At 45.0% G+C, this 25,234-nt stretch overlaps 1 protein-coding gene across 1 annotated transcript in view; it reads right to left on the bottom strand.

Moving 5' to 3' along the window:
* Positions 1–25,234, bottom strand: part of LOC134911243 (vesicle-associated membrane protein 1-like) — a 90,015-nt gene that overhangs the window by 4,400 nt on the left and 60,381 nt on the right. The window contains exon 4 of the mRNA XM_063919542.1: positions 21,158–21,209. Coding sequence (XP_063775612.1) covers positions 21,158–21,209 — 52 coding nt within the window. The remainder of the gene's footprint in view (positions 1–21,157; positions 21,210–25,234) is intronic.

The raw sequence follows: 25,234 nt of genomic DNA, 5'->3' as shown, positions 1-25,234 counted from the left end.
TTATTATTTTTTATTAATTATTATTATTATTATTATTATTCAGATCACATTTGCCATACTTGTAATGGAAATGCGATCTGCCTGACTTTACAAAAAAATAAAAAATTGTAAAAAAAAATACCGGAGAGAGCCCTATGACAATAACACTACCTTCAGATGGCGTTATCCAGCCTTTCCTCAGGTTCCCCGACTCCTGCAGAGCCTTCTCTGTTTGCTGGCAGTGAAGGGTGAGCTCACAGATGCTGCTGTTGATCAGCCATATTTGTCTAATAGACCACAGGCTGATCATTGTGTAAAAAAAAAAAAAAAAAAGTTAGAAAAAAACGTAATACTTACCTGCACCCAGGGACTGGTGATTGGTGTCCGGTGAGGGCAACTTCACTTGTCCCCTTTTAAGATTTGATACTGTACATTGCACCTTGTTGATGTCTCACTGTGTTTTGAAGGGGTGGATATGGAAACTGTGATCCTTCAGCAACAGTAGGCAGGGCGCAATGTTAAAATTCTAATACATGACTATTTTGCCTTCTAAACAATTACCACCTTAAAAATACGTGCTAACTCATTGGTACTACTCCCATGCCTCCATCTCGCAGAATGTTGCATTAAGCCCATAGGATAGTCAAAGATGCCGCTCAATTGATGAGGTTTTCACTTTTCAGGCTGTGCAAATGAAAGTATACAGTAAATATATGTGTCACAAAACCCTATAAAAGATTCTCTCCACCAGTGCCGTAACAGGGTGTGCTCCCTGTGACGGCCATGCCCCTGACTGGATAATTTCATGACATCACACAAGGGGCGGGGTCTGCCAGCCTAGGGAAATACAACACTGCCCGAAGCAGCCTCAGGTACAAGCTGCAACATGCATATTTAGGGAGCACTAATGCTGATGGGGGAGCAACTACTAATTACTTGGGCCCGGGCTTGCTGGTGGGGCCGGCAGGGGCTGGAGTCCGCCGTACCCCCTCCAAATCTTAGCAAATAACTCAGAAATGGCCGCAGCAGCCATTTTCCAAGTGATTTGTGCCCGCACTGCAGAGCTCCCGAACCTAGGGGCCTGTGTGCACAGCACACAATGCACCCATTATAGAAATGCCTATGCTTGCACAGCTGACAGTATAAGCAGGATGCATGCAGTTCAGCATAGGTTACATGCACCTGTTTTACTCCAGGAGAGAACAATAGTATATGCCCCTGATTTATGCCAGGAGGTGGGGCTGCACAGTGGGGGTTATTCAGATGTGGTTGATTATCGGTACTTTTACACATGTGCAGACCCTTTCTGCAACACAGGACGAAGGACGGCAGCAGTCAGTGATTAACAGTCTGATGCCATTTGGAGAGCGGTGATGACCTCCGTTTGTGAAAGGGATCTCTGTTGTTGCACAAAGATTTCTTGACCTCTGCGACGGGCAGCTTGCGCGTCCTCATGGGTGCCGCAAGCCGCCCAATGGTGAGTGAGTGATCCGATGTTGCGTCCTAGGATGCAGGTCGGATCCAGAGCTGGATTAAGGCTTCGGCGGGGCCCGGGTACTTAAAGCAGGGGGGCACTAAGATGGTTTGACATTCCGTTTTCAGTAAGAGGTGTGTGTAGTGGAAGTTATAAAGGTACGGGTGCACTGTAATGTGGCATAATATGAACTGGGGACACCGTATGTCATAATATGAATTGGGGGTACTGTGTGGCATAATGTGTACTGGCAGCCCTACACTACTATGGTTCATAAAATAAACTATGGGGCATAAAATTAACTAAGGCACTACTATGTAATTAGGGCATAAAAAGGTGTCTCTCTAGAGCATTGGGATGGTATCCGGTTGATAGATAGACAGTGTCTAGTTAGACAGTCAATAGATAGACACCATATGTTAGACAGACATTAGGTCGACAGGGTCAAAAGGTCGACATGAAAATGGTCGACATAAAAAAGATAAATACTTTTTTAAAATGTAAAGTTTTTGGACTATTTCATACCTTCTGTATCCATGTCGGCATAGAGTTGGTTATAAACCTTGTGGCGAGCGCAGTGAGCCACCGAGCCCGAAGCGTGGCGAGCGAAGCGGGCCCTGCAAGGGTATGTCTTTAACAATTGGGGGTCCCAGATGACAAAACTATCCACACAAACCACAAAAATGCAAAAAACATGGGTGGTCATTCCGAATTGATCGCTAGCTGCCGTTGTTCGCGGCGCAGTGATCAGGCTAAAAATCGGCACTTCTGCGCATGCGTATGGCCCGCAGTGCGCATGCGCGACGTACTTTCACAAAAAACTATGCAGTTTCACACAAGGGCGAGCGACTCTTTTCAGTCGCTCTGCTGATCGGTGAGTGATTTACATGAATGGGGCGTTTCTGGGAGGTAACTGACCACTTTCCGGGAGTGTGCTAAAAAACGCAGGCATGCCTGGGAAAATGGGGGAGTGGCTGGCCGAACGCAGGGCGTTTGTGACGTCAAAAGAGGGAACTAAATAGTCTGAAGTGATCGCAAGGTAGGAGCAGGTCTGCAGCTACTCTGAAACTGCATGAAAATATTTTGGAGCAGTTCTGTGATCCTTTCGTTCGCACTTCTGCTAAGATACACTCCCAGAGGGCGGCGGCCTAGCGTTTGCACTGTTGCTAAAAGCAGCTAGCGAGCGATCAACTCGGAATGAGGGTTATGGTGTCTACCTTTTTTATGTCGACCATTTTTATGTCGACCCTATTGGGACAGGGGCCCTTTCAAAATGGTGCTATTGGGAGCACAACGTTTTGGCTACGTCCCTGCATATGAGTACTGCTGTATATACACATACACACAATAACAATGATATATAAGACTAATAAATACTGATTAATATGGGTGTACTATGTTATGCTGGCGGTCAGGATCCCGGCACCCAGCATACCGGCGGCGGGATCCTGACAGCCAGCATGCAGGCAGCGGGGTGAGCACAAAAGAGCCCCTTGCGGGCACGCTGCGCTCACCATGCTGCGGGCACGGTGGTGCCCTCCCTACAACCCACGTCTCTCTATGCCGTCCCTACCACCCCGAGTCTCTCTATGCCCTCCCTGCCGCCCCCACATCTCTATACCCTCCCTACCGCCGCGCATCTCTCTATGCCGTCCCTGCCACCCCGAGTCTCTCTATGTCCTCCCTGCCACCCCGAGTCTCTCTATGTCCTCCCTGCCACCCCGAGTCTCTCTATGTCCTCCCTGCCGCCCCACATCTCTATGCCCTCCCTACCACCCCGGGTCTCTATGCCCTCCCTACACCCTGTGTCTCTATGCCTTCCCTACTGCCCGCGTGTCTCTATACCGTCCCTGATGCCCCACGTCTCTCTATGACCTCCCTCCCACACCGCGTCTCTCTATGCCCTCCCTACCGCCCCATGTCTCTCTATCCCCTCCCTACCACCCTGCGTGTTCACCCGCTGAATTACTTTTCCTTCACTCCTCCCTCAACTTCTTCACTGGGTACTTTGGTCAGGCATCTCTAAATCTCCCTACTGCCCGCGTCTCTCTTTACCCTCCCTAGTGCCCCGCATCTCTCTATGCCCTCCCTACCACCCGCGTCTCTCTATGCCCTCACCTACCACCTCGCGTCTCTATGCCCTCCCTACCACCCCACGTCTCTATGTCCTCCCTACCACCTCATGTCTCTATGCCCTCCCTACCACCCCACGTCTCTATGTCCTCCCTACCGCCTGCGTCTCTCCATGCCGTTCCTGCCACCCGCATCTTTCTATGCCCTCCCTACCACCCCGCGTCTCTATGCCCTCCCAACCACTCTGCGTCTCTATGCCCTCCCTACCACCCCACGTCTCCATGCCCTCCCTACCATCGCAAGTCTCTCTGTGCCCTCCCTGCCACCCCACGTTCTCTACGCCCTCCCTACCACTCCGCGTCTCTCTATGCCTTCCCTTCCACCCCGAGTCTCTCTATGCGCTCCATGCCACCCCACGTCTCTATGCCCTCCCAACCGCCCTGTGTCTCTATGCCCTCCCTACCACCCCGCGTCTCTATGCCCTCCCGACCACCAAGCGTCACTCTATGCCATCCCTGTCACCCCAAGTCTCTCTATGCCCTCCCTGCTGCCCCACATCTCTATGCCTTCCCAACTGCCCCACGTCTCTTTGCCCTCCCTACCACCCCGCGCCTCGATATTCCCTGCTTACTGTCCTGCATCATTATATTCCCTCTCTATCAAACTGCGTGTCTGTCCCCGTCTTACCCTGTCTTTATCGCTACACTATGTAGTTTAGTATATGTGCCTCTGCCTCCCACTCCACACCCCATATGTGTCTCTGCCCTTCCTCCACTTCCCACGTGTCCACATAAAAGCCCTTCCCTTGTGTCTACATAAACATTATTTATACAGCACTAATAACACCCTCATATCAGTATTCACACATCTGCCGTGCAAGTCACACTACCTGCAGTGGCACATAATAGTATTCCTCCAAATTCATGGAGGCGATGGGTCGGGACCTTTACACCCCGGAGCCAGTGTGGCCTATGGGAAAGGGTGCGCGGCCTCGCGGCAGTGCAGCGATCACAAGCCACTCCCCCATTTTCCGTTACTGTAGAGGCATGCCAAACGCTGTGTGAGCTGCTGGTATGCTCCCAGTACAGCTTTGCTAACAGATCAGCAAGTGGCAGGAGCCTCCCAACTGGCCCCATCCGCTCCCCCCCACCACCGTGGGACACTGCTGCCCTCAGGTGGGAGAGTCCCAAAAAAAATGACTGTCCCACGAAAATCAGAACAGTCGGGAGGTATGTAATAGGCCCTGCAGAAATTTCAGCTCCAGGCCCATAAGGACCTTAATCTGGAACTGCCTTCGTGGCGTGCGGTGCCCGCGCTGGTATTTTTATAATGAATGTAGACGGGAGCTAGGAGAGCCGGAACAGCCGTCGCCCAGTTGCCTGCCCTGCTTGTGGCGTCACAGCGGCCGCTCAAGAATCTGGCAGTGCAGTGGGAAGCTGGGAGCACAGCACTGCAAAATGGATCTGAGATCCGATCTGTGGTGGGTGGTGGGGCCGCGGGAGGCCCTTTTAAAAAGGGGGGCCTGGGTACTTAACCCCAGGCCAGCCCCCTTAATCCGGCTCTGGTCATATCAGTTTTGCAGCAGGAGGCATCTGCTTGCAATAGACGCCTCCTGCTGCATTACCATACAGCACTACCACTGCTGCTTCTAAGGAAGCAGTAGTGATAGCAACTCCAACCACATCTGAATTAGTCCCAGTGTTACTAGTAAATGCTAAAAATACTGTATAACACACAATTCATACACAATATAGTACATAATCTATAAACACGAAGAAGAAAAGCTCCTAAATGTAGTGCACTGTTGAGATCTTGCAGCTATTTCATGTATATTTGACTTTTATTTCAAAAGTTAATATTTATTAATTTCAATGAGGGAAATCTCAAATCAAAGTGAAATATCCAATATAGTAATAAAAGAAAAAGTAAGGTGTGATAGGAATTAAGATTGTGTGCAGGGGCAGATTAGGAGAGGAGGGCGCCCTCCTCTCTGGCAGCTGCTGCAGTGCTGTAGCCTGGGTTTGCGCCTTGTTCCTGGGGACATATGTACTGCACATGCACAAATCACCAGGAAAATGGCCACCAAGCCATTCTCCCAGTGATTTATGTCTACAGCGCCAGCCTCTGCAGGATCCCAGAGGGGTAAGTAAGTATAATTACTTGGGGCCCCCTGGACCATACTTGCCAACTGGACTCCCGATTTTTCAACAGTCCCCACACCCACCAAAGAGTGGCTGAATCTCCAGCATCCAACCCACTTCTTAGAGAAGTGGGCAGGATAAGGAGATTATAGCTGGGATTCGAGACTCCATATATAGGGGTGGGGCTAAATGAAGCAAATTCCCATAATTAGGCCCCACCTCCTCCAGCGGACACACGAATCACAGCATTTTGCAGTGATGGGGTTGGGGCTTAGCCAGTGGCACCAAGAGGGGGAATAGCGCAGTGGCTAACGTAGTAGTTCTAGAGGAAGGTTTCTAAATGCAGTCCACAATCTCCCACTCTGCAGAACATTGGAGCAAGTGTGAGAGTCTGTGGGAGAAGTAGATAAAACTAGTACCGACTCTCTTGGAACTTTTTTTACAAGCTTCTCCATCGCCTATATCTAACCCCGTCCAGACTCCATTCCATTTGGCCGTCCAGCTCCAACATGTGTTGGCGCAATTGTAATAATGTTGGTACTTTGCTCCATACGTTTTGGTCCTATCCAGCTCTCACAAATTTTTGGTCAGCGATATTTACTCTTATTTCTAATGTATTAGGTTTCCGTATCGCCCCACTACCTAAATTGGCCCTCCTTCATATATCCCCAGGTTATATTACTCCAACCGATCAATATTTGATAGGCCATATCCTGATTTCATCCAAATTACTGATTGCTCAATATTGGCGTACGGCTCAAATTCCAACTGTAATAGCGGTTGAACGTGCGGTTCAATCTCACTACGAATTTGAGACTGCAGGCTTACCATTCTCCAACTGCCAAACGAACCATTCGCTCCGCTGGTCTTCCTGGTGTGTTTATAGGTCTCATGGTACCACAATAGACCCCTGACATCCTCTTCCGTTTTCTTATTCTCAAATGTTTGTTGTATTTGCTTACTGACTAGTATACGTTTATATATGTTTCTGTGTTTATATACGTCTATGTACGCATGTTAATTTTCTATAGGCGGAATGCCTAGCCGCCTTGTATCTGTGTATTTGTTCCCCTCCCGCCCCCCCAGTTCCCTTTTCTTCTTTCTGTATCCCCCCCCCCCCATTCTTCTATATTTTGTGTTGTATAAACTCTCAATAAAAATCTAATTATAAAAAAAAAACTAGTACCGACTCTGGAATATAAATGTGCACATTAGTCTTTTTAAAAACTAAATAGTGTACTGAATACAGTATTAATAGTTATCACTATAGTCTATAGCAGTGGTTCTCAAACTCGGTCCTCAGGACCCCACACGGTTCACGTTTTCCATGTCACCCAGCAGGTGACCTGCAAAACATGAACCGTGTGGTGTCCTGAGGACTGAGTTTGAGAACCTGTGTTCTATAGTATAGACCAGGGGTGGGCAATTATTTCAGCTGAGGGGCCACTTGACATTTCCTGTCAGTATCCGAGGGCCACATACAAAATAGCAGCTCCCCCACTTGCCAAAAATATAGGGACGTGCTTCATGTGGAAGGGGTGTGGGCAAAAAATAATACAGATTCATATTAGGCTGCACAATAGTCTCCATTATTCAAATTGCGCCACACAGCGCCACTTACACACATTACACCAGATAGAGCCCCTTTTACACAGTATGGAAGGTAGAGCACCTTTTACACATTACAGCAGGTAGAGCCCCCTTTTACACATTAACATTTTATTTAGGATAATTATTGTGCAGCAAGCAAATTATCCAGTGTCTTATGGCCCCTGGGGAAAGGTGTGACACAGTGACAGAACACGGGGAGGGGGGGTGACAGTGACAGAACACGGGGGGGGGGTGACACGGTGACAGAACACGGGGGGGGGGTGACACGGTGACAGAGCACGGGGGTGACACGGTGACAGAACACGGGGAGGGGGGGTGACAGTGACAGAACACGGGGGGGTGACACGGTGACAGAACACGGGGGGGGTGACACGGTGACAGAACACGGGGGTGTGACACGGTGACAGAACACGGGCGTGTGACACGGTGACAGAACACGGGGGGGGGGACACAGTGACAGAACACGGGGAGGGGGGGTGACAGTGACAGAACACGGGGTGTGTGACACGGTGACAGAACACGGGAGGGGGTGACACAGTGACAGAACACGGGGTGTGTGACACGGTGACAACACGGTGGGGGTGACACGGTGACAGAACACGGCGGGTGTGACACAGTGACAGAACACGGGGGGTGTGACACAGTGACAGAACACGGTGGGGGTGACACGGTGACAGAACACGGGGGGGGTGACACGGTGACAGAACACGGGGGGGGTGACACCGTGACAGAACACGGGGGGGGTGACAGTGACAGAACACGGGGGGGTGACAGTGACAGAACACGGGGGGGTTATACGTGACAGAACACGGGGGTGACATGGTGACAGAACACGGGAGGGGTTGGTACAGCGAGAGCTAAAGATCTCTCCCCCAAACCTAAAAACAGACTGACGCCACTGCCCGCACACACAAATATACGCACACTATCCCGTGTAGCTCCGCCCCCTGATGTCCAGTGTATCCCCGCCCCCTCCTCGGCACGTAACTCCGCCCCTTTTCGGCTGAACCCAGCCGTGGTCACTGGGGACTCTGGAGGAGGGAGGAGGCTGCTACAACGCAGCAGCAGGGGAGAGAGGTGCCGCCGGCAGCTTGGAGGTACTGCAGCTCAGAGCAATGACAAGCAGCTCAGCCGTTCGGGCCGCTTGTCATTGCTCGCTGGTGGGAGGCAGTGGGCCGGACAGGATCGGTTTGCGGGCCGCATCCAGCCCGCGGGCCGTATTTTGCCCACCCCTAGTATAGACTGTATCAAACATGCTTAATATAAATAACATACAGCATAGGTGTGCGCAGGGGGGGTGCCTGGTGCGCACAGGCACCCCCTAATGTCTGGCATCTCGATCTCACATGCCTGATGCAGCGATCGCCGAGCAGGCTGATTACTGTCCCCTCTCCGCTGCACCCTGTCAGGATTGCCTTACTGACCGGACGCCTGATTTAATCAAGGGTGCCACTGACACCAACTTTCAAACTCCCGGCTCCACCTCCATGTACAAAAACAGTGTGATGTGACGTGACTGCGTCATGCTGCTCGCATGCCCACCCATCACACCCACACCTCTCTCCTTCTATGCTATGCCAACGCCAGCCACTGATGAGGAGCAGCATGCAGCCAGCGTTCCTCTTAGGAAGACAAATTCAATACTGGCAGGCGGTCGGTAGCAGCATTGACACGTCACTCGTTTTTCCAGCAGCAGCAGTACTAGTCTGCGACTGTCAGTGTCAGTGAGTGACTGACTTGTAAGTAAGCTGCTGCAGCTTGCAGGGGAAAGAGAGGGGCAGCCAGACCAGGCTGAGAAGGAGCAGTGTAATTACAGTGAGTGCCATCAGGTGTGTTTGTTTGGTGCACACCACAACATCTGACAATGTATCTGCTTTATTAAGATTGATACAAAGATGGATATTTTATATGCATTGACCATCAATAGATGGTACTAAACATGCCCAAAAGGTGGTGCTAGACACACCCCTCCGACGGTGCACCCCCTAATAAAATGTTCTGCGCACGCCAGTGACATACAGATGTAGACATGCTCAGCTTACTTTGATGCATTATGATGCATCACATGCCAGGACCTCCCCTTTTGCCTATGCAGCAGGTACTAATTACCTGGGCCTTATACTCAAGGTCAGAGCCAAGATGGTGCCGGCGAGGAGGAGGGAGAGGAGACCAGGTGCACCATGTGTCCAAGAGACCCATGTGCACTGCACATCTTGCACCTATTATGGATACTGTACGCCAATGATTGTGCAATTAAAGATTATTTTGTACTGTAGCATCAGTTGTCAGCATATGGGCCGGGATGTAATGAAGTCCGAGTTTGGCAGCTGTGCGGGATGCCGCCGAACTTAGACTTTTTTTAAACATGCAATTATTTACAAGGCATGGTTTAGGTACGTGATTGGCCTTTTAAAAAAAACGTCTGAGTTCAGCCGTCATCCCAAACTTGGACTTCATTACGTCCCGGCATGTTCTTTCTTTGTGTTACGCATATGTATTCAATCACTATTTTTTCATAGTATTGTAGCTGTTAGGTACAGTGTGTTTTTGTAATGTTCAGCGATCAAAAATAATTAAATGGTTTTGCTAATTAATTGGTTAGTGTTTTGTTCATATGTTTGTAAATCCATTCATAAGGACACAGAGACATGTGAGTTCACTGCTGTGCTGTTTATTCCATCACCAACTCCAGGCACACTGCACACTGGACCACCCACTTCCCAGCATCCCCCTTGTCCCAGGGACCATCACTGAAGATTCAGGCTTACACATATTAGTAAGGGAGTGTCTACAAATATTAAGCATTCTAATACACTAACATCACATCCTCTTTTCTTTAAAGATAAGCCCTGTACGCTTCAATGCAACAATTAACAACGTCATATTAAGAACATCATCTAACACGTTTCAATGAGTCTCTCAGGTCTGCGTATTTCCCTTTTGGGTCTTTCATACACAGTCTGCATTTCATCGACCATGTTGGACCTTTCTAGAATCGTGGTTTGTTCACCATTATCAGGATCATCATACATGTCAGATGAAGGTTATTCTTCAGTCATGTTGTCTTCATTATGGTTAGGTTGAGATCTTAAATCCACCTGATTTCTTCTTACTTCCGTTCCACGCTCTGTACGTATAGTATAAGATCTTGGTGCTACTTGTGCTTGCACAATACCTTTCTGCACCCAAATACCTTTCTCGTGATCTCTGAGACGGACTTGGTCATCTGATTTTAGATCAGACAAGCTTTTTGCTCGCCTGTCATGAAACAGTTTCTTTTTCGCCTGTTGACGTTCCTTACTCAGTCTGACCAACGCTGAGTTATGTTTATTAAGCAGTTCATCATGTATCGGGAGATTTGCTCTAATCCTCCTTCCCATCAGCATTTGTGCAGGAGAAAGTCCATTCTGTAAAGGTGTACTGCGGTAGATTAAAAGACTTTTGTAGAAATCTTCTTTACCTTCTTGAGCTTTTTTCATGAGACTCTTTACAGTTTTTACTGAACTTTCCACCAACCCATTTGAGCGTGGATAGTGGGGACTTGACGTAGTATGGACAAATTCCCACTCATCAGCAAATTATCTAAATTCAGCACTGGAAAACTGAGGACCATTGTCAGTGAACACTTCCATAGGAACACCATGCCTTGCAAAGATTGACTTCATGCAATTGATTACGGCTTTACTAGTAGTTGTATGTAGTGTCTTCACTTCAGGGTAGTTAGAGTAATAATCAGTCACGACAATGTATGTTTTCCCATTACAATCATTACATTACAAATCTGCGCCAACTTTCTGGTACGGTCTCTCTGCCACTGTGTGAGGACTCAGTGGCTCGACCCGTTGTTTCGGTCTATACGTAAGACATAATTCACATGTAGCTGTAGTCTGTGCTATGTCTTGGTTCATTCTTGGCCAATACATAACTTTACGCGCTCTCCGCTTACATTTTTCTTCTCCTAAGTGGCCTTCATGTATCTTGCACAGCATAGTTTTTCTTAGTCGTACAGGTATGACAAACCTATTGCCTTTGTAAATAATACCATCGACAACTGTAAGGTCACTGCGGTACATCCAGTAATCATGGATAGACAGCGAGCACGCAGCTTTTTCTGCTGGCCAACCTTTCAGAATGATATCTTTTAACACTTTCATTGTGTCATCTGTCTCAGTTTCTTTCCTAATCTGTTCTGGTCTTGCAAGAGACACTGGTAGAGAAGCTACGATCAAATTAACATAGGCTTCTATCTCTTCATCCATCAGACTTTTGGAACCTTCACTTTTGTCCACAGCACGAGAAAGTGTATCAGCAATGTACATGTATTTGCCGGGACAGTACAGCAAGTGTACATCATATTTCTGTAGTCTGATAAGCATTCGTTGAATTCTCATGGGACAGTCATGCAATGATTTAGTCATGATAGCTACCAATGGCTTGTGGTCAGTTTCCACTATAAATGTTTGACCATACACAAACTGATGAAATCGCTCACATGCATATGTGATCGCTAGAAGTTCTTTTTCTTACCGAATTTACTCACTGACCATCAACTCGGTTTTGTAGCGGGTCGGCATTCGGTTCGGGCTATAAGATCTGCGATTGCAGCGACCATTTCCTCTATGCAGTCTCCCAACTCAGATAATATGGTGCTAAGTGTAGACACTCATAAGGCATTTGACACAGTGCTTTGGCAACATATGTTTGCTGTTCTAGAACGGAGGGACTTTGATGAAAATTTTATACGACTCATTTCTTTTTTTTATCAATCTCCCTCTACCTCAATTTTGGTTAACGGTTTAAGAAGTAGCACGCTTGCCTTACAGAGAGGCACCCGACAGGGCTGTCCGCTTTCCCCCTTGCTCTTTAATTTATCTTTGGACCCTGTTTAACGGATCCTTCAACATTGGCCACAATTTAGGGGAATACGTATTGGGTCAAGTGAGGTGAAAATCTCGGCTTTCGCAGACGATCTCTTGCTGTACATTAACAATCCTAGTACTACAGTCCCTCTTCTTTTGGATAAAATTAATTCTTATGGCGAGATCTCTGGACTGGTTATCAATGCGGACAAGTCAGTGGGAATGCTTCTAGGGCATGGTGGGTCTATTCTGCATTGGAATGAACGGGTTCCCATCCAATGGTCTTCTTCATCTATCAACTACTTAGGCATAACTCTATCTAGAAATCCTTCTCAATTATATAAACACAACATTAGCAAAGCCATATCTACTATTTCCACAGAATTGGCTAGCTGGAAAAATTTAACTCTTTCCTATTTAGGAAGAGCGAATCTGATCAAAATGGTCACTTTCCCTAGGCTGCTCTATCTGTTACAGGTTCTCCCTTTGCTCCTTACTCAAAGAGATGCAAAACTCATTAACAGTCTCTTCCGCTCCTTTATCTGGCAAGGTAAACGTCCCCGTATTAATTTTCTTAAATTGTGCCAGACTAGGGAACATGGGGGCATTAACTTCCCAGACATAGTGCGTTATAGTCACGCAGCTCACCTACGGTATATAATTGATTGGATACATGGAACCAATATTTATGCAAACACGGTACTAGAATCTCAACTACTGGGAGACTTAAATATAATTAGTTTTCTCCACATCCAAGACCAGAATATGCCGATGGCTCTTCGAGATAATTTTCTCTTGTGGAACACGAGGAAGGTCTGGCATATTTTGAGACACAAGGGCGGGATTAATGGTCACTTATCTGTTCACCTCCCCTTCTGCAAAAATCCTGACTTTCAGGGCGGCATGGCGGCTCACCCCTTCACCTTGTGGCGGGTGGGGGGGATCTCTTCAATAGGGAATTTAATCCACTTCAAGGACAGGAGGACCCTCACTTTCTCGGAAGCAGCGACTAAATTTGATATACTCCAATACTACCCAGTAGCGTTTTTACAGGCACAACATTACACTGCCCAGGTGTTGAGAGAATTCAAAAGCCTGGACTGGGATAATCCCTTGGACATTTTGATGCGGAAGGGTCCCTCTAAAAAAAAAAGCGATTTCCTACCACTACACCTTCCTTGATAACCCTATTGATCATACCAATATACGAACTGGAATGAGTCAATGGTTGGTTCATTTTCCAACCTTCTCTACTGAGGACCTTTTGAAATCTCTCAACAACTCATGTAAACTCCTTTCCTCAAACATGTATCAGGAATTATTTTACAATGTTATACATAGAACTTATCTCTCTCCCACTCGACAGTTCCTTATGGGCTTAATCCCTTCTGATAGATGTCCCAAATGCTCCAAGGACGCGGCAAATTTATTTCATTGCTTTTGGGAATGCCCAATAATTAGAGGCTTTTGGATGAGAATCAAACGAGATGCAGAAACTAAGCTTCTAAATTATGTCCCTTTCTCCCCTGAGTGGGCCATTTTCGGATTCCCCTCAAAATCGCAGCGTATAACCAAGGGAGGGAGAAAGCTGCTTTTGGCCATAAGCTCGGCAGCAAAAAAAACAATTTTACAGAATTGGATCCATCCAGGTCCCCCTTCAATCTCCTTATACAAGGAAAAGTTCCATAACATTTTTAGGATGGACTGGTTGGAAACCATGTTTGATAAGGATAGATGGGTGGGCCCTTTCTTCGATGTATGGGAAAGCTATATAGCAACACAACCTTTATCGGTACGGGAGGGAATCTATAAGAGTCTGCGTCTGACCTCGTGGTACGGGCTACGTGTCCTTGATGGGGACCTCCCCATTGCCTTGGATGAACCATTGATCTAATCTATACAAAAAGGGGAAAAGAGAGAGAGAATTTTTTTTTTTTGTCTTGTTGTTTGAGATGAGAGGTGGTAGCCACGTATTCTATTAAGGGTTTGGATCGAATATTTGTAACCTCAAACTATGGTCGCCAAGTGATAATGGTTTCTTCTTTTACTTTTTGACTTTCCTTACGGGTTGATAATTAATGACTTTCACCAGAAAATTTCACTGATGTTATACCATTGTTTCACTATATCTTTATTGTATTATAATACTTTGTGAACTTTGTATGTTCTTATCCATGCTTCAACAAATAAAAAAATAAATAAAAAAAAAGAAGTTCTTTTTCTATCTGAGCATACCTTGTTTCAGCACTTGTCAGTGCTCTTGATGCATAGATTACTGGTTGCCATGTATCCTCATGTTCTTGTAACAGCACTGAGCCTAGGCCAAATTGCGAAGCATCTGCTGAAATTCTTATTCTTTTCGCAGGATCAAAGAATTTTAGCACTGGTTGCTCTGTAATGATCTGTTTCAAGTTTTGCCAACTTTCTTCTTGTTCATGTGACCACATCCACTCGTTATCTTTGTCCAACAACCATCTAAGAGAGGCTGTTCGTTCAGAGAGTTGAGAAATAAACTTTCCTAAGTAATCATTCCTAGGAATCTTCTGACGTCGTCTTTGTTGTTAGGACGTTCCATGTTCACTATGGCTGATATTTTTTATCTTGGGTCTGGTTTTACACCTTGATCCGAGACCACGTCGCCCATAAAGGTAAATTCACATTTGTCCTTGTTTAGCTTTAGATTCACTTTCTTGACAAGTTCCATTACTTGTCTCAGTCTAGAATCATGTACTTCCTTTGTAGATCCCCAAACAATAATGTCATTCATCATTGTTTCAACACCTGGAATTTGTTCAAAAATCATGTGTATCTTTTTGTAATATACTTCTGGAGCAGACAATATTCCATATGGTAATCGAAGAAATCTGTATCGACCTTCTGGTGTATTAAATGTACAAAGCTTTGAGCTGGCCTCATCTAGCTTCATTTGCCAGAATCCTGAAGATGCATCCAATTTACTGAACCATTTTGCTCCCGCAAATTGCGACATGATTTCATCTCTGGTTGGTAGTTTGAAATGTTCTCGTTTAATAGCTTTGTTTAAAACTCTGGGGTCTAGACATATTCTGAGTTGTCCATTTTTCTTTTCAACAATTACTAAGGAGCTTACCCATTCAGTAGGCTCATCAACTTTCTGTATCACACCCAAGGCTTTCATGTGATTTAACTCGTTTCATTTTTTCTCTCAGCGCAAATGGCACTTTTCTACAGGGGTGTATCACTGAAAAAACTTGCGTGTCTATATTTATTTTATGCTCTCCAGGCAAACAACCTAGACCTTCAAACAAGTCTCTGTATTCTGTAAACATCGATTTGCAGTCATCGTCTACTTGTGATGTCACCATAAAAACTTTATTTAGCAAGCTTAGTTTCTCACAGGAACTTAATCCTAGAATCGGTTGCACATTTTTATCCACAATCAGTAGAGATGTTTTAAACTGTTGTCCCTTATATTTCAGTGTCACTATGCATGTACCTTTCACAGAAATTTCCTCCCCAGTGTACCCTGTAACTTTCACTTTGGCTGGATGAATTTTAGGTTTTACTCTAAAAGTCTTATAGTCTTGAAACAATATTAAATTCACCTGCGTGCCAGTATCAAGCTTAAAGGGAATGACAATCTCGTTCACAGTTAAAGGGACAATCCATTCTTTCTTATCTGCACTGCAAAGTTCAATGCAATCCACAAAGAATTCCTCTGTTTAACAGCATGCACATTGGTTGCTTCACTTTTCATTTTACTGCATTTGGCAAAGTGATTAAGTCTACCACATTTCATGCAGGTTTTACCATATACCGGGCACATTTTAAGATTGTGAGCATTTCCACATCTACAACACATTTCCTTATTAGACTGTGGCTTAGACTGCTTCATTCTTGAGAATGGAGGTTTGCTTGGCTCTGTTTTCTGCACTACATGGACAGCAGCATCAACTTCCTTGTGTAACGTTTTGGCTTGAAATCTAGTTATTTCTGCAGATCTACACATAGTCACTACCTTGTCTAGTGTTAGGTCTTGCTCTCTCAGCAGTCTCTCTCTGAGTCCATTATCAGGTATTCCACAGACAATACGATCTCTAATCAGTGAATCCTTTGAATCACCAAACTCACAGGTTTTACTGAGTGATTGCAGCTCTGTAACATACTGATCAAATCCATCTACAGACTTCTGATCACGTGAAAAACTTATATCTTTCATATGTCACATTTTTCCTTGGCACAAAGTAATGTTCAAACTTTTGCATTATAGAAGATAGCACCATATTCTGCCCCTCAGCAAACTGAAAACTATTATAAATGTCCAGCACATCCTCTCCTATTACATGGAGGGAAATGGATGCCTTAGTTTTGTCAGCCTCTGTATCAGCTCCACATGCAGCAAGATATATATTAAACCTTTGCTTAAATCTTTTCCAGTTTTCAGACAAGTTACCAGACATCAGCATGCCAGTTGGAGGAGCTAGTTTATCCATGGTTACTCACTGTTTGAAGATAGGAGCACACGGCAGGCTTTGCAGACACTGAGTATCACAGCCTTACAGACTTCTGCAAGATTCTTTCACACTCTGAGAGCACTAGCAGTCCAAGTTAAACTTCTTCTGACACCATGTTTTGTTCATATGTTTGTAAATCCAGTCATCAGGACACAGAGACATGTGAGTTCACTGCTGTGCTGTTTATTCCATCACCAACTCCAGGCACACTGCACACTGGACCACCCACTTCCCAGCATCCCCCTGGTCCCAGGGACCATCACTGAAGATTCAGACTTACACATATTAGTAAGAGAGTGTCTACAAATATTAAGCATTCTAATACACTAACATCACAGTTAGTATGTCAGAAACCTATTTAGTGGCCCTGATTCTCATTAATCCGCATGATCTCTGATTAGGGTTGCTAATAGAAGTACAGTATATGGGAGTGATTCAAAGATGTATAATAATAATGCCACCACCACTGCGAATGTGCGCTCAGATACTGTGTGAAAATACACAAATGCTGCAGCCACCTGATTTGTATTGAGACTCCCACCAGTGGCAATATGATTCCCAGCAGCTGCGTACGGAGATGCAGCGCCGGACACAGATCAGTAGCCCAATGGCCATGCAGCATGGCCACAGGAAGTGAGCCGCTGGATACACAGTTACTGCGTATGGGATCAGGCTGAGACATGCCTCAAAACCCATTGTGCCATGCCTGCATTTTTGATGCCACTCCCCATAACTGCCTCCAAATGGTCCCTGACTGTCAAATGATGAATATTAAGCCCACTTCACTATCCACCCCTCCCCTCCGTATTAAACACCCCCTACCACCCTGGAAGTCAAGTACCAGGGCCCCTTCATTCAGCCTAATGCCCCCTTCTACAGTTAAGTGTTCTCCCTCCCGCCCCATCACCCACCATCTGTGCAGTAAAGGAGTAATTAGCAGAAATTACTGCTCTATATCCTACATGTTGAGCAGAAGATAGAACACCCCATACCGCCCACAGGATATCAAAGCTGCCACTCATAGCACCCCGCACCCCTACCGCTGGAGGATGGGTAGGGGGCCCAGTGCATTGCTGTGCCCAGGGGTCTACACTGCTGTTAAGACGGCTCTGGTTGGGTAACCTGCCGCCAAATCGCACTAGGCAAATAGGAGTCAAATATGTTCTGTGCAAAAGAAGTAACTGTATCTGTTTAAATCTGATAGATGTGGTCGTCTCGCAGTGAAAATCCCGAGCTGTGTAAGATTCCTCATCACTAAAGGGTCCCACTAAATCTTTCTATCTACTACGCACCACTACAGACTAAGTACCTTTATGATAAAAGGACAGTAAAAAAATAATATGTAAGGGAAACAGATTTCACCGGTTCCAGATTTAGCACAAACTTTTTCACAGGCAAAGGGGTAATAGTTGGGGGACCGTGCCTAAATTGGACGTTTGGGGTGTGTCGGATTTGCAAAAATCTATAAAAGTAAGTATTCGGTAAACCAAACTCAACCATCAATTGCCTAAAAGATTTCAGAATGCCATTAAAATATAATTGCCCTAATATACCAATATCTCCAGTGTCCCAGATCTGCCTCATTGGGAGAGCACCCAATTCAGAAAGCCAACAGGAATGCCATAGGGGTGTGTCCGGGTCAAGATCAGAACATTTGACTAACAAACGTACTTCACAACAGATCTTAATTGACTGAATAAGTAACGGATGACTATGAGTAGAAATCTTACCACCTAACAAGGCCTGTAAGGGAGTATGTCCTGAAGATGATGCAAAACAGAGTAGGCAAGGAGTTAACAGAGCTATCCTGTAATCATGACCGAATCTGTGACAGCTGAGCAGCATAGAACCGGAAATGCAAAGTGCTAAACCACCATCCACTCTGGCCATGGTGAGCACATCTAGTCTAATCCAGGGCTGCTTACCTGCGCATGTCAAAGAAGTAAGCATACTATTCAATTTCCTAATAGGGAGGCCTGATTCAGAGATGGACACAGTGAGCATTGTCATTCAGGACACAGCACTGCAGTGACCGCCATACAGTATGCACAGCAGCCAAATAACTGCCACACAGGACACAGAATTGCAGCGACCACCATACAGTACACACAGCAGCCCAGTGACTGTTATACAGAACACACAGCAGGGAGCTTCTGTATTTATTGACATATCAGCCAGGTTGGATGACAGGGACTCGAAGCACTCCTCTCAGTCAGATGGGAATATGAGCAATGCAATCTACTGCTTTAAAAACCCTCCCTAGTGCTGTATGTGAGGAGGAGAGATCCCAACTCGTGCACGCCATCCTCCTTTATGTGCATTGCGCAGAGGGGGCAAGTTATCTATTTATGGGGCCTGGGGAGGTATTTTAATGTACAATAAAAAAAACCTGTAAACCTGAGAGTGACCACCCCACTGCTAATCCAGCACTGGATTTCCCTCCATGCAGACACATATGTGTCTGACTTGTCATCAGCAAAAGATTCATTTTGTGCAATTGTGCCCATAGATGTGGAGCAGGTGGAACTTGTCTTTTTTACTTTCAAACCTTTAATTAGATCATTGGGACCATCCACAAGTGTCAGGCAGAGCTGCACCTATAACTACCGCGTCTTTCAGTACCCAGTATTGGTCCTATAAGGCTTCTGTAGGATCAATCCTGGTATTATGAGTGACTCCATAACTAGTGGAATGTTTTAGTGCAGTGACAGGGTTCCATCCTTCAGATGCACTCGACACTGACTGACCTCTTGAACTTGCAGCAGCACAGAGCTTGGAGGTAAGTGTGTCCAATTATTACACATTTATCTCCATATGCACCCACATGAGAGAAGACTGAGGTGTGATGAGACAGGAGCAAGAAGCAGGAATGGCAAGAGGGTGGGGTGAAGTGAAAAAAAGAGACTTCAGGGATGGGAGATGCAGGTGACCGCTATCCCCAGGCAGGGCCGGATCAAGGCTCCAGGGGGCCCGGGGTACTTTAGACCAGGGGGGCCCCTGAGGGCTAAATATAGTGTATATACTGTAGGAAGGGGAGGTTCCTTACAAATATATATATATATATATATAAGATTGATAAAAGTGTGCTGTTGGAGGCAGAAACAAAGGATAGCACATTTTATTAAATAGAAAATTAGCATACATTCACACAACACACACATAGCATACATAAACTCACAAACAACATACATACATACATACATACCACACAGCATACATACACACATAGACATACACACCATGCATACACACACACTACACACCAACATATACACACACACACACTACACACCAACATATACACACACACACTACACACCAACATATACACACACACACTACACTCCAACAACATAGACACACACACACACACACACACACACACACACACACACACACACTTACAACATATATATATACACACACACCACTAACCAACTGAACAGAGGAGAAAAGGAGGAGATTCTGCCGGAGTCCATGTGAGTTAAACACAGCAGCTGCTGCTGCACATGCTCATCAGCTCCCTCCACTGTGTGAGAGAGGCTAGAGAGCTCAGCTGATCAGAGACAGAGCTCAGTGAGAAGCAGCGTACACTTCATTCACGGCCATTCGTTAGTGCCTGTGGGTGGCCCCACCGGGTGCAGAGACGGAGATAAGGCTGTCTCCGTCTCTGAAACACAAAATTTGTCTGCAGAGGGGAAAGTTTACACCACTGCCACCAATGAATGAACTTCCTAAAATAAAATAAAAACTACCAGTGCTTGACGGCAGGCACGGGGGGCCCTTAAATATGGGGGGCCCAGGGTAATGTGTCCCCTGGGCTCCCCCCTTAATCCGGCTCTGTCCCCAGGATGTTCCTAGAGAGTAGGCAAATAAAATCTAACAACTGAGCATTTGACTTCCAGCTCCAAATGATGCCCAGTAAAAAGAGTGCAGCAATAGAGTATAAATACAATTAGCACTGCACATGGGCCCTCATTCCGAGTTGTTCGCTCGGTATTTTTCATCGCATCGCAGTGAAAATCCGCTTAGTACGCATGCGCAATGTTCGCACTGCGACTGCGCCAAGTAACTTTACTATGTAGAAAGTATTTTTACTCACGGCTTTTTCTTCGCTCCGGCGATCGTAATGTGATTGACAGGAAATGGGTGTTACTGGGCGGAAACACGGCGTTTCAGGGGCGTGTGGCTGAAAACGCTACCGTTTCCGGAAAAAACGCAGGAGTGGCCGGAGAAACGGTGGGAGTGCCTGGGCGAACGCTGGGTGTGTTTGTGACGTCAACCAGGAACGACAAGCACTGAACTGATCGCACAGGCAGAGTAAGTCTGGAGCTACTCTGAAACTGCTAAGTAGTTAGTAATCGCAATATTGCGAATACATCGGTCGCAATTTTAAGAAGCTAAGATTCACTCCCAGTAGGCGGCGGCTTAGCGTGTGTAACTCTGCTAAATTCGCCTTGCGACCGATCAACTCGGAATGAGGGCCATTATTCTGTATGTGGTTAAGGAGACATTGCATTTACTTACTGATAAGAATGATGAATATTATTGCACACACCAATCCCATGACTATCATCATCTGTGGAGAGATAGAGACATTTATTGTCACACTACTAGACATGAATAACTGAACTGCTACTATAATACCCCTTTCACACCGCACAAATAACCCAGTATCGACCCAGCATATTGCCGGGTCAACACGGGTCAACCTACGGTGTGAAAGCGCCATGTCGGAAATCCTGGCTCGCCTGACCCGGCAATTCAACCCGGGAATAAAGCAGTGTTATACCCAGGTTGAATACCGGGTCATTGGCAGCGTAAACGGGCTCGACACTGGATCACTTTTCCACTCTTTTCACTGCTTCATGAATAGACTTCAAAGTACTAACCAATCAGCTCCTAACTGTCATATTATAGAGAAATGACTCAGTCCGTATTGCCCTATTTGCTCAAAACACATTGGACCAGGAGAGAGTGAGCATACTGTATGTTTTGGAATCCTACCTAGAGAAACTTACTGAGGTACTGATAACCAGTTGGATATGCTATAGATCTTTTGGAGCCTCCAGAATCCATTGACTCATTTCCCCATGCTGTTTATAGGATACTCAGCATAGGAAGCTAAAATCATGTAATTTTTATCTGCTTTTGTTCCTACAGTATTATTAACCTCAATGACATTGATTTCCAGTCAATGTTGACCACCTCACAATTCACAATATTGTTCAACAATATAGGACAAAGGCTGCAGCGAGCTGGCTAAAGTAAGGAACAGAGCAGCCGTACAAACACACAGCACTTTAAAAGACTAAAGCATATCTATGAAACATTGCCACGCAGCAGTGGTAGACAGGATGGTAGTTTAATTAACTATATGACCCAAAGGAGGACTTTTATCAGTACCTACAATCTCCCGTAATTCACCTGAGGGGGGGGGGGGGGGGTGTCTGGGGGCTTTTAGCTATGCTATTATTATTATTATTATTATTATTATTATTATTATTACTACTACTACTATTTTTAAATCACAAGAATCTGTTTGGCAGCCAGAAAAGGCCATAAAACAAGAGTACAGCCTTGTTTGGCAGCCATCTGTTTGGCAGCCAGAAAAGGCCATAAAACAAGAGTACAAGATTGATAGCCAAGGGTCCCTGACAATGGTTAAAAGAACTGATTAATTTGTTGATTCATTTATTAATTCAGAGTATAAAAATCATAAACTGTTTTGCAGCCACTGACAAAAGGCCATTAAGAATATTCTATTATTAGCCAGGAATTCCTAATAAGGGTTAAAAGAACTGACTTATTTATTGATGAATTGATAAATTTAGAATAAAAAAAAAATCACACTAATAAATATTGGAAATTTGCAAGATGAAATTAAACTCCCACCCACCATTATGTGATATATTAAAAAGGACATACATAAGCTGCGTCTGTCGCTTACTATCCTTTAGGACCCTTTAATTTCATTTATCTTTTTGACTTCTTTTATTGGACAAATGCTGTTATTGTGCATGTGTATTACAAGTTGTCAGTTGCAGAACTGTGTCTACTTTACTTTGCTTTTTTATGTACAATGCATATCTCAAGGTGTGCTCCCTTCCCGTCTCCCTCCCTTTTTCTTTTCTGTATCCCACCCCCCTGACTCTTGGTTTGAAAATCTAATAAAAATGTAATATTGAAAAAAAAGGACATACATAGTTTAACAAACCAAGCACTTCAGTGACAAGGACTGCCACTTTATTTGGGCCCCCTACAAATTTTTTTTTTGGAAGGACTACCTCCGATTATTAACCACTTGATGCGACAACACCAGCAAGTGCTTTATCTGACCTAGTAGCACAGAATGCGACGAAGTCAGATAGTGTGTGCAGCTTCAGCGAAGATAAACTTAAAGCTACTGCTGCTCTCAGAGGGACCCTCCCCCATTGCTGATAGGTCAGCATGGCAGGACCCCCACCCAGCGACACAGAGAATAGCAGCCGCTGGGGAAGTGTAAACTAACCGCCCCATAAAAAATGAAAGCCACAATGGTCACAATAGTTTTGATGTTCAGTTAGTGTCAACAGATGTTCCGATGTTGTTGTTTTTTTTTAAACTATGTTTTTACAAATATAAAAAAGGTGTTTTTTTGTTTTTTTATTATAAAATCATTCTGGGTAAAATTAAATATATGTTCTTCACCTAGTTCACTCATAACCCCCCCCCCCATCCCCCCAACAATTTCTGAGTGGTTTTTGGAATTCAAATTTGTCAATTAATTGGTTAATGAGGAGGTTGATGATGAGGGTGTTGGTGGTGAATATAAATAAAATTATTATTATTATTATTATTATTATTATTAAATCACACTCTCTTTTGCAGCCACTAAGAGAAAAGGCCATAAAAGAATAAAATGCAATAGCCAAGGATTCCTGACAAGGATTGAAACTAGCTAAGAAAATGAATAGTTGCACTGCAGAGCTGCAAAATCCAAATCATCCTATCTTACACTAATACATATTAGGAGGCTGACCTGTTGGCCATACTACCTCCCTCCTTCTTAATTGTGTAACACACCCCAGTAGTACATTTTTGAGGTGCATGAGAAAGTCTGAGTATGAGGGATTAGTACCATTTTATTTCTACTAAATCTAGTCCACAAGTAGTGCAAGATGGAATTGTCCTTGAAAGTTCCACCAACCCCCTTATAGGATGTGCACAGTTTAGCAAACTAAGCACTTCAGTGACAGGAACTGCCACTTTTGTGGTTAAAGTGCTTGTTTTGTTTGTTTGTTTGTTTTTTGGAAGGACTACCTCTGATCACTAAATGAGGTTGATGATTATGATGATGGTGTTGGCGGTGGAGATTGTATGTGCTGGTCTATACTGCTGGTAGCTGATAGTGGACTGCTTGTTATTATTTTGCAGGATTTTTTTTTTCTTCAGATTTTGATAAATTACTTGCATGAACTCTCTGCAAATGTTGTAACAGGGTGGAAGTGTTTAGATGGTTTATGTCCCTACTTCTAATAACTTTGACCTCACAAATGGAACAGATGCCTTCACAAATGTTGGCAGGATTTGGGTAAAAATAATTCCACATATAAGAGGTGGCTTTTGGTCTTATGCCCAGGCATGACAATGGCCTTCTTTTTTATCACAGGCAAGAACTTCTACCACTGGCGGCTGACTTACACAAACAAAATCCTTATTAGCGTCAGATATTACACAAATATTCCTCTCATCCTGTTGCACTTCCACACTAGCATCTTTATTTTCTATGTCACCATCTTTAGTTTTACTGCCCATCCTCACATTTGCAGATGGTGCAGAAAAGTGGAATGATTCTTCCCTACAAGTACATTGTTAGAAATGTCAGACTCACACATACTGTTGCTAACATGGGCATTCTCCTCAGCCTTATTGTTCTTCTTGTTTTTTTGGGCACTGATTTGTCTGTTTTAAAGGTGACAACTCTCCTCTTTTCTTTAACGTTGTGAAATATGCAGGTGCCCTTTCTAAAACTTTGTGTCCCCTGGTACACTTTTAGTAGAAGTTGAAGTACTATCATGACTGGCAGCAGCCTTAGTACTAGTACTGGGTTGCTAGCTACCCATCTATTCTGATCCATATAAACTCACAGCGCTAGTAGCGATGGTGGCACCTTTTGGATGCTATTTTTTAATCATAGTGCCTGAACAACAACACGTTTTTTTTTTTTTGTTTTTTTTTAATAATGATGATTTACCTAACACTGACAAAATCACATGTGCTGCAGCCCATGGCCCTTCACTGATGACTCTGAGTCTTACGGCAGGATGTACTAACCATTGCATCTGCAAAGCGGTACATCCCAGCTCTTATCGTGTACATACTAATCGCATATGTACTTACAGAGGACAGCTCTCCTGATAAGAGCTGTCCTTTGCAATCACAGTACTCCCAGGATTAAAGTGACGCTGGAGCCACGGGGGGTGCTGGGAGGGATCCGACTGGGGAATCCCCCCTCTCAGAGGGAATTGTGAAGAGAAGCCTATAGGCTTCTATTGGGTAATGCTAGTTACAGATGGCATTACCCATTGTATCCAAGCTTTGGAATGCATTGAATTCTGAAGC

This window comes from Pseudophryne corroboree, chromosome 4 (genome assembly GCF_028390025.1).
Source record: "Pseudophryne corroboree isolate aPseCor3 chromosome 4, aPseCor3.hap2, whole genome shotgun sequence".
In the NCBI taxonomy this organism is placed as follows: Eukaryota; Metazoa; Chordata; class Amphibia; order Anura; family Myobatrachidae; genus Pseudophryne; species Pseudophryne corroboree.
Note: the sequence above shows the minus strand (reverse complement) of the source record. Positions and strands in the feature narration are given on the sequence as shown.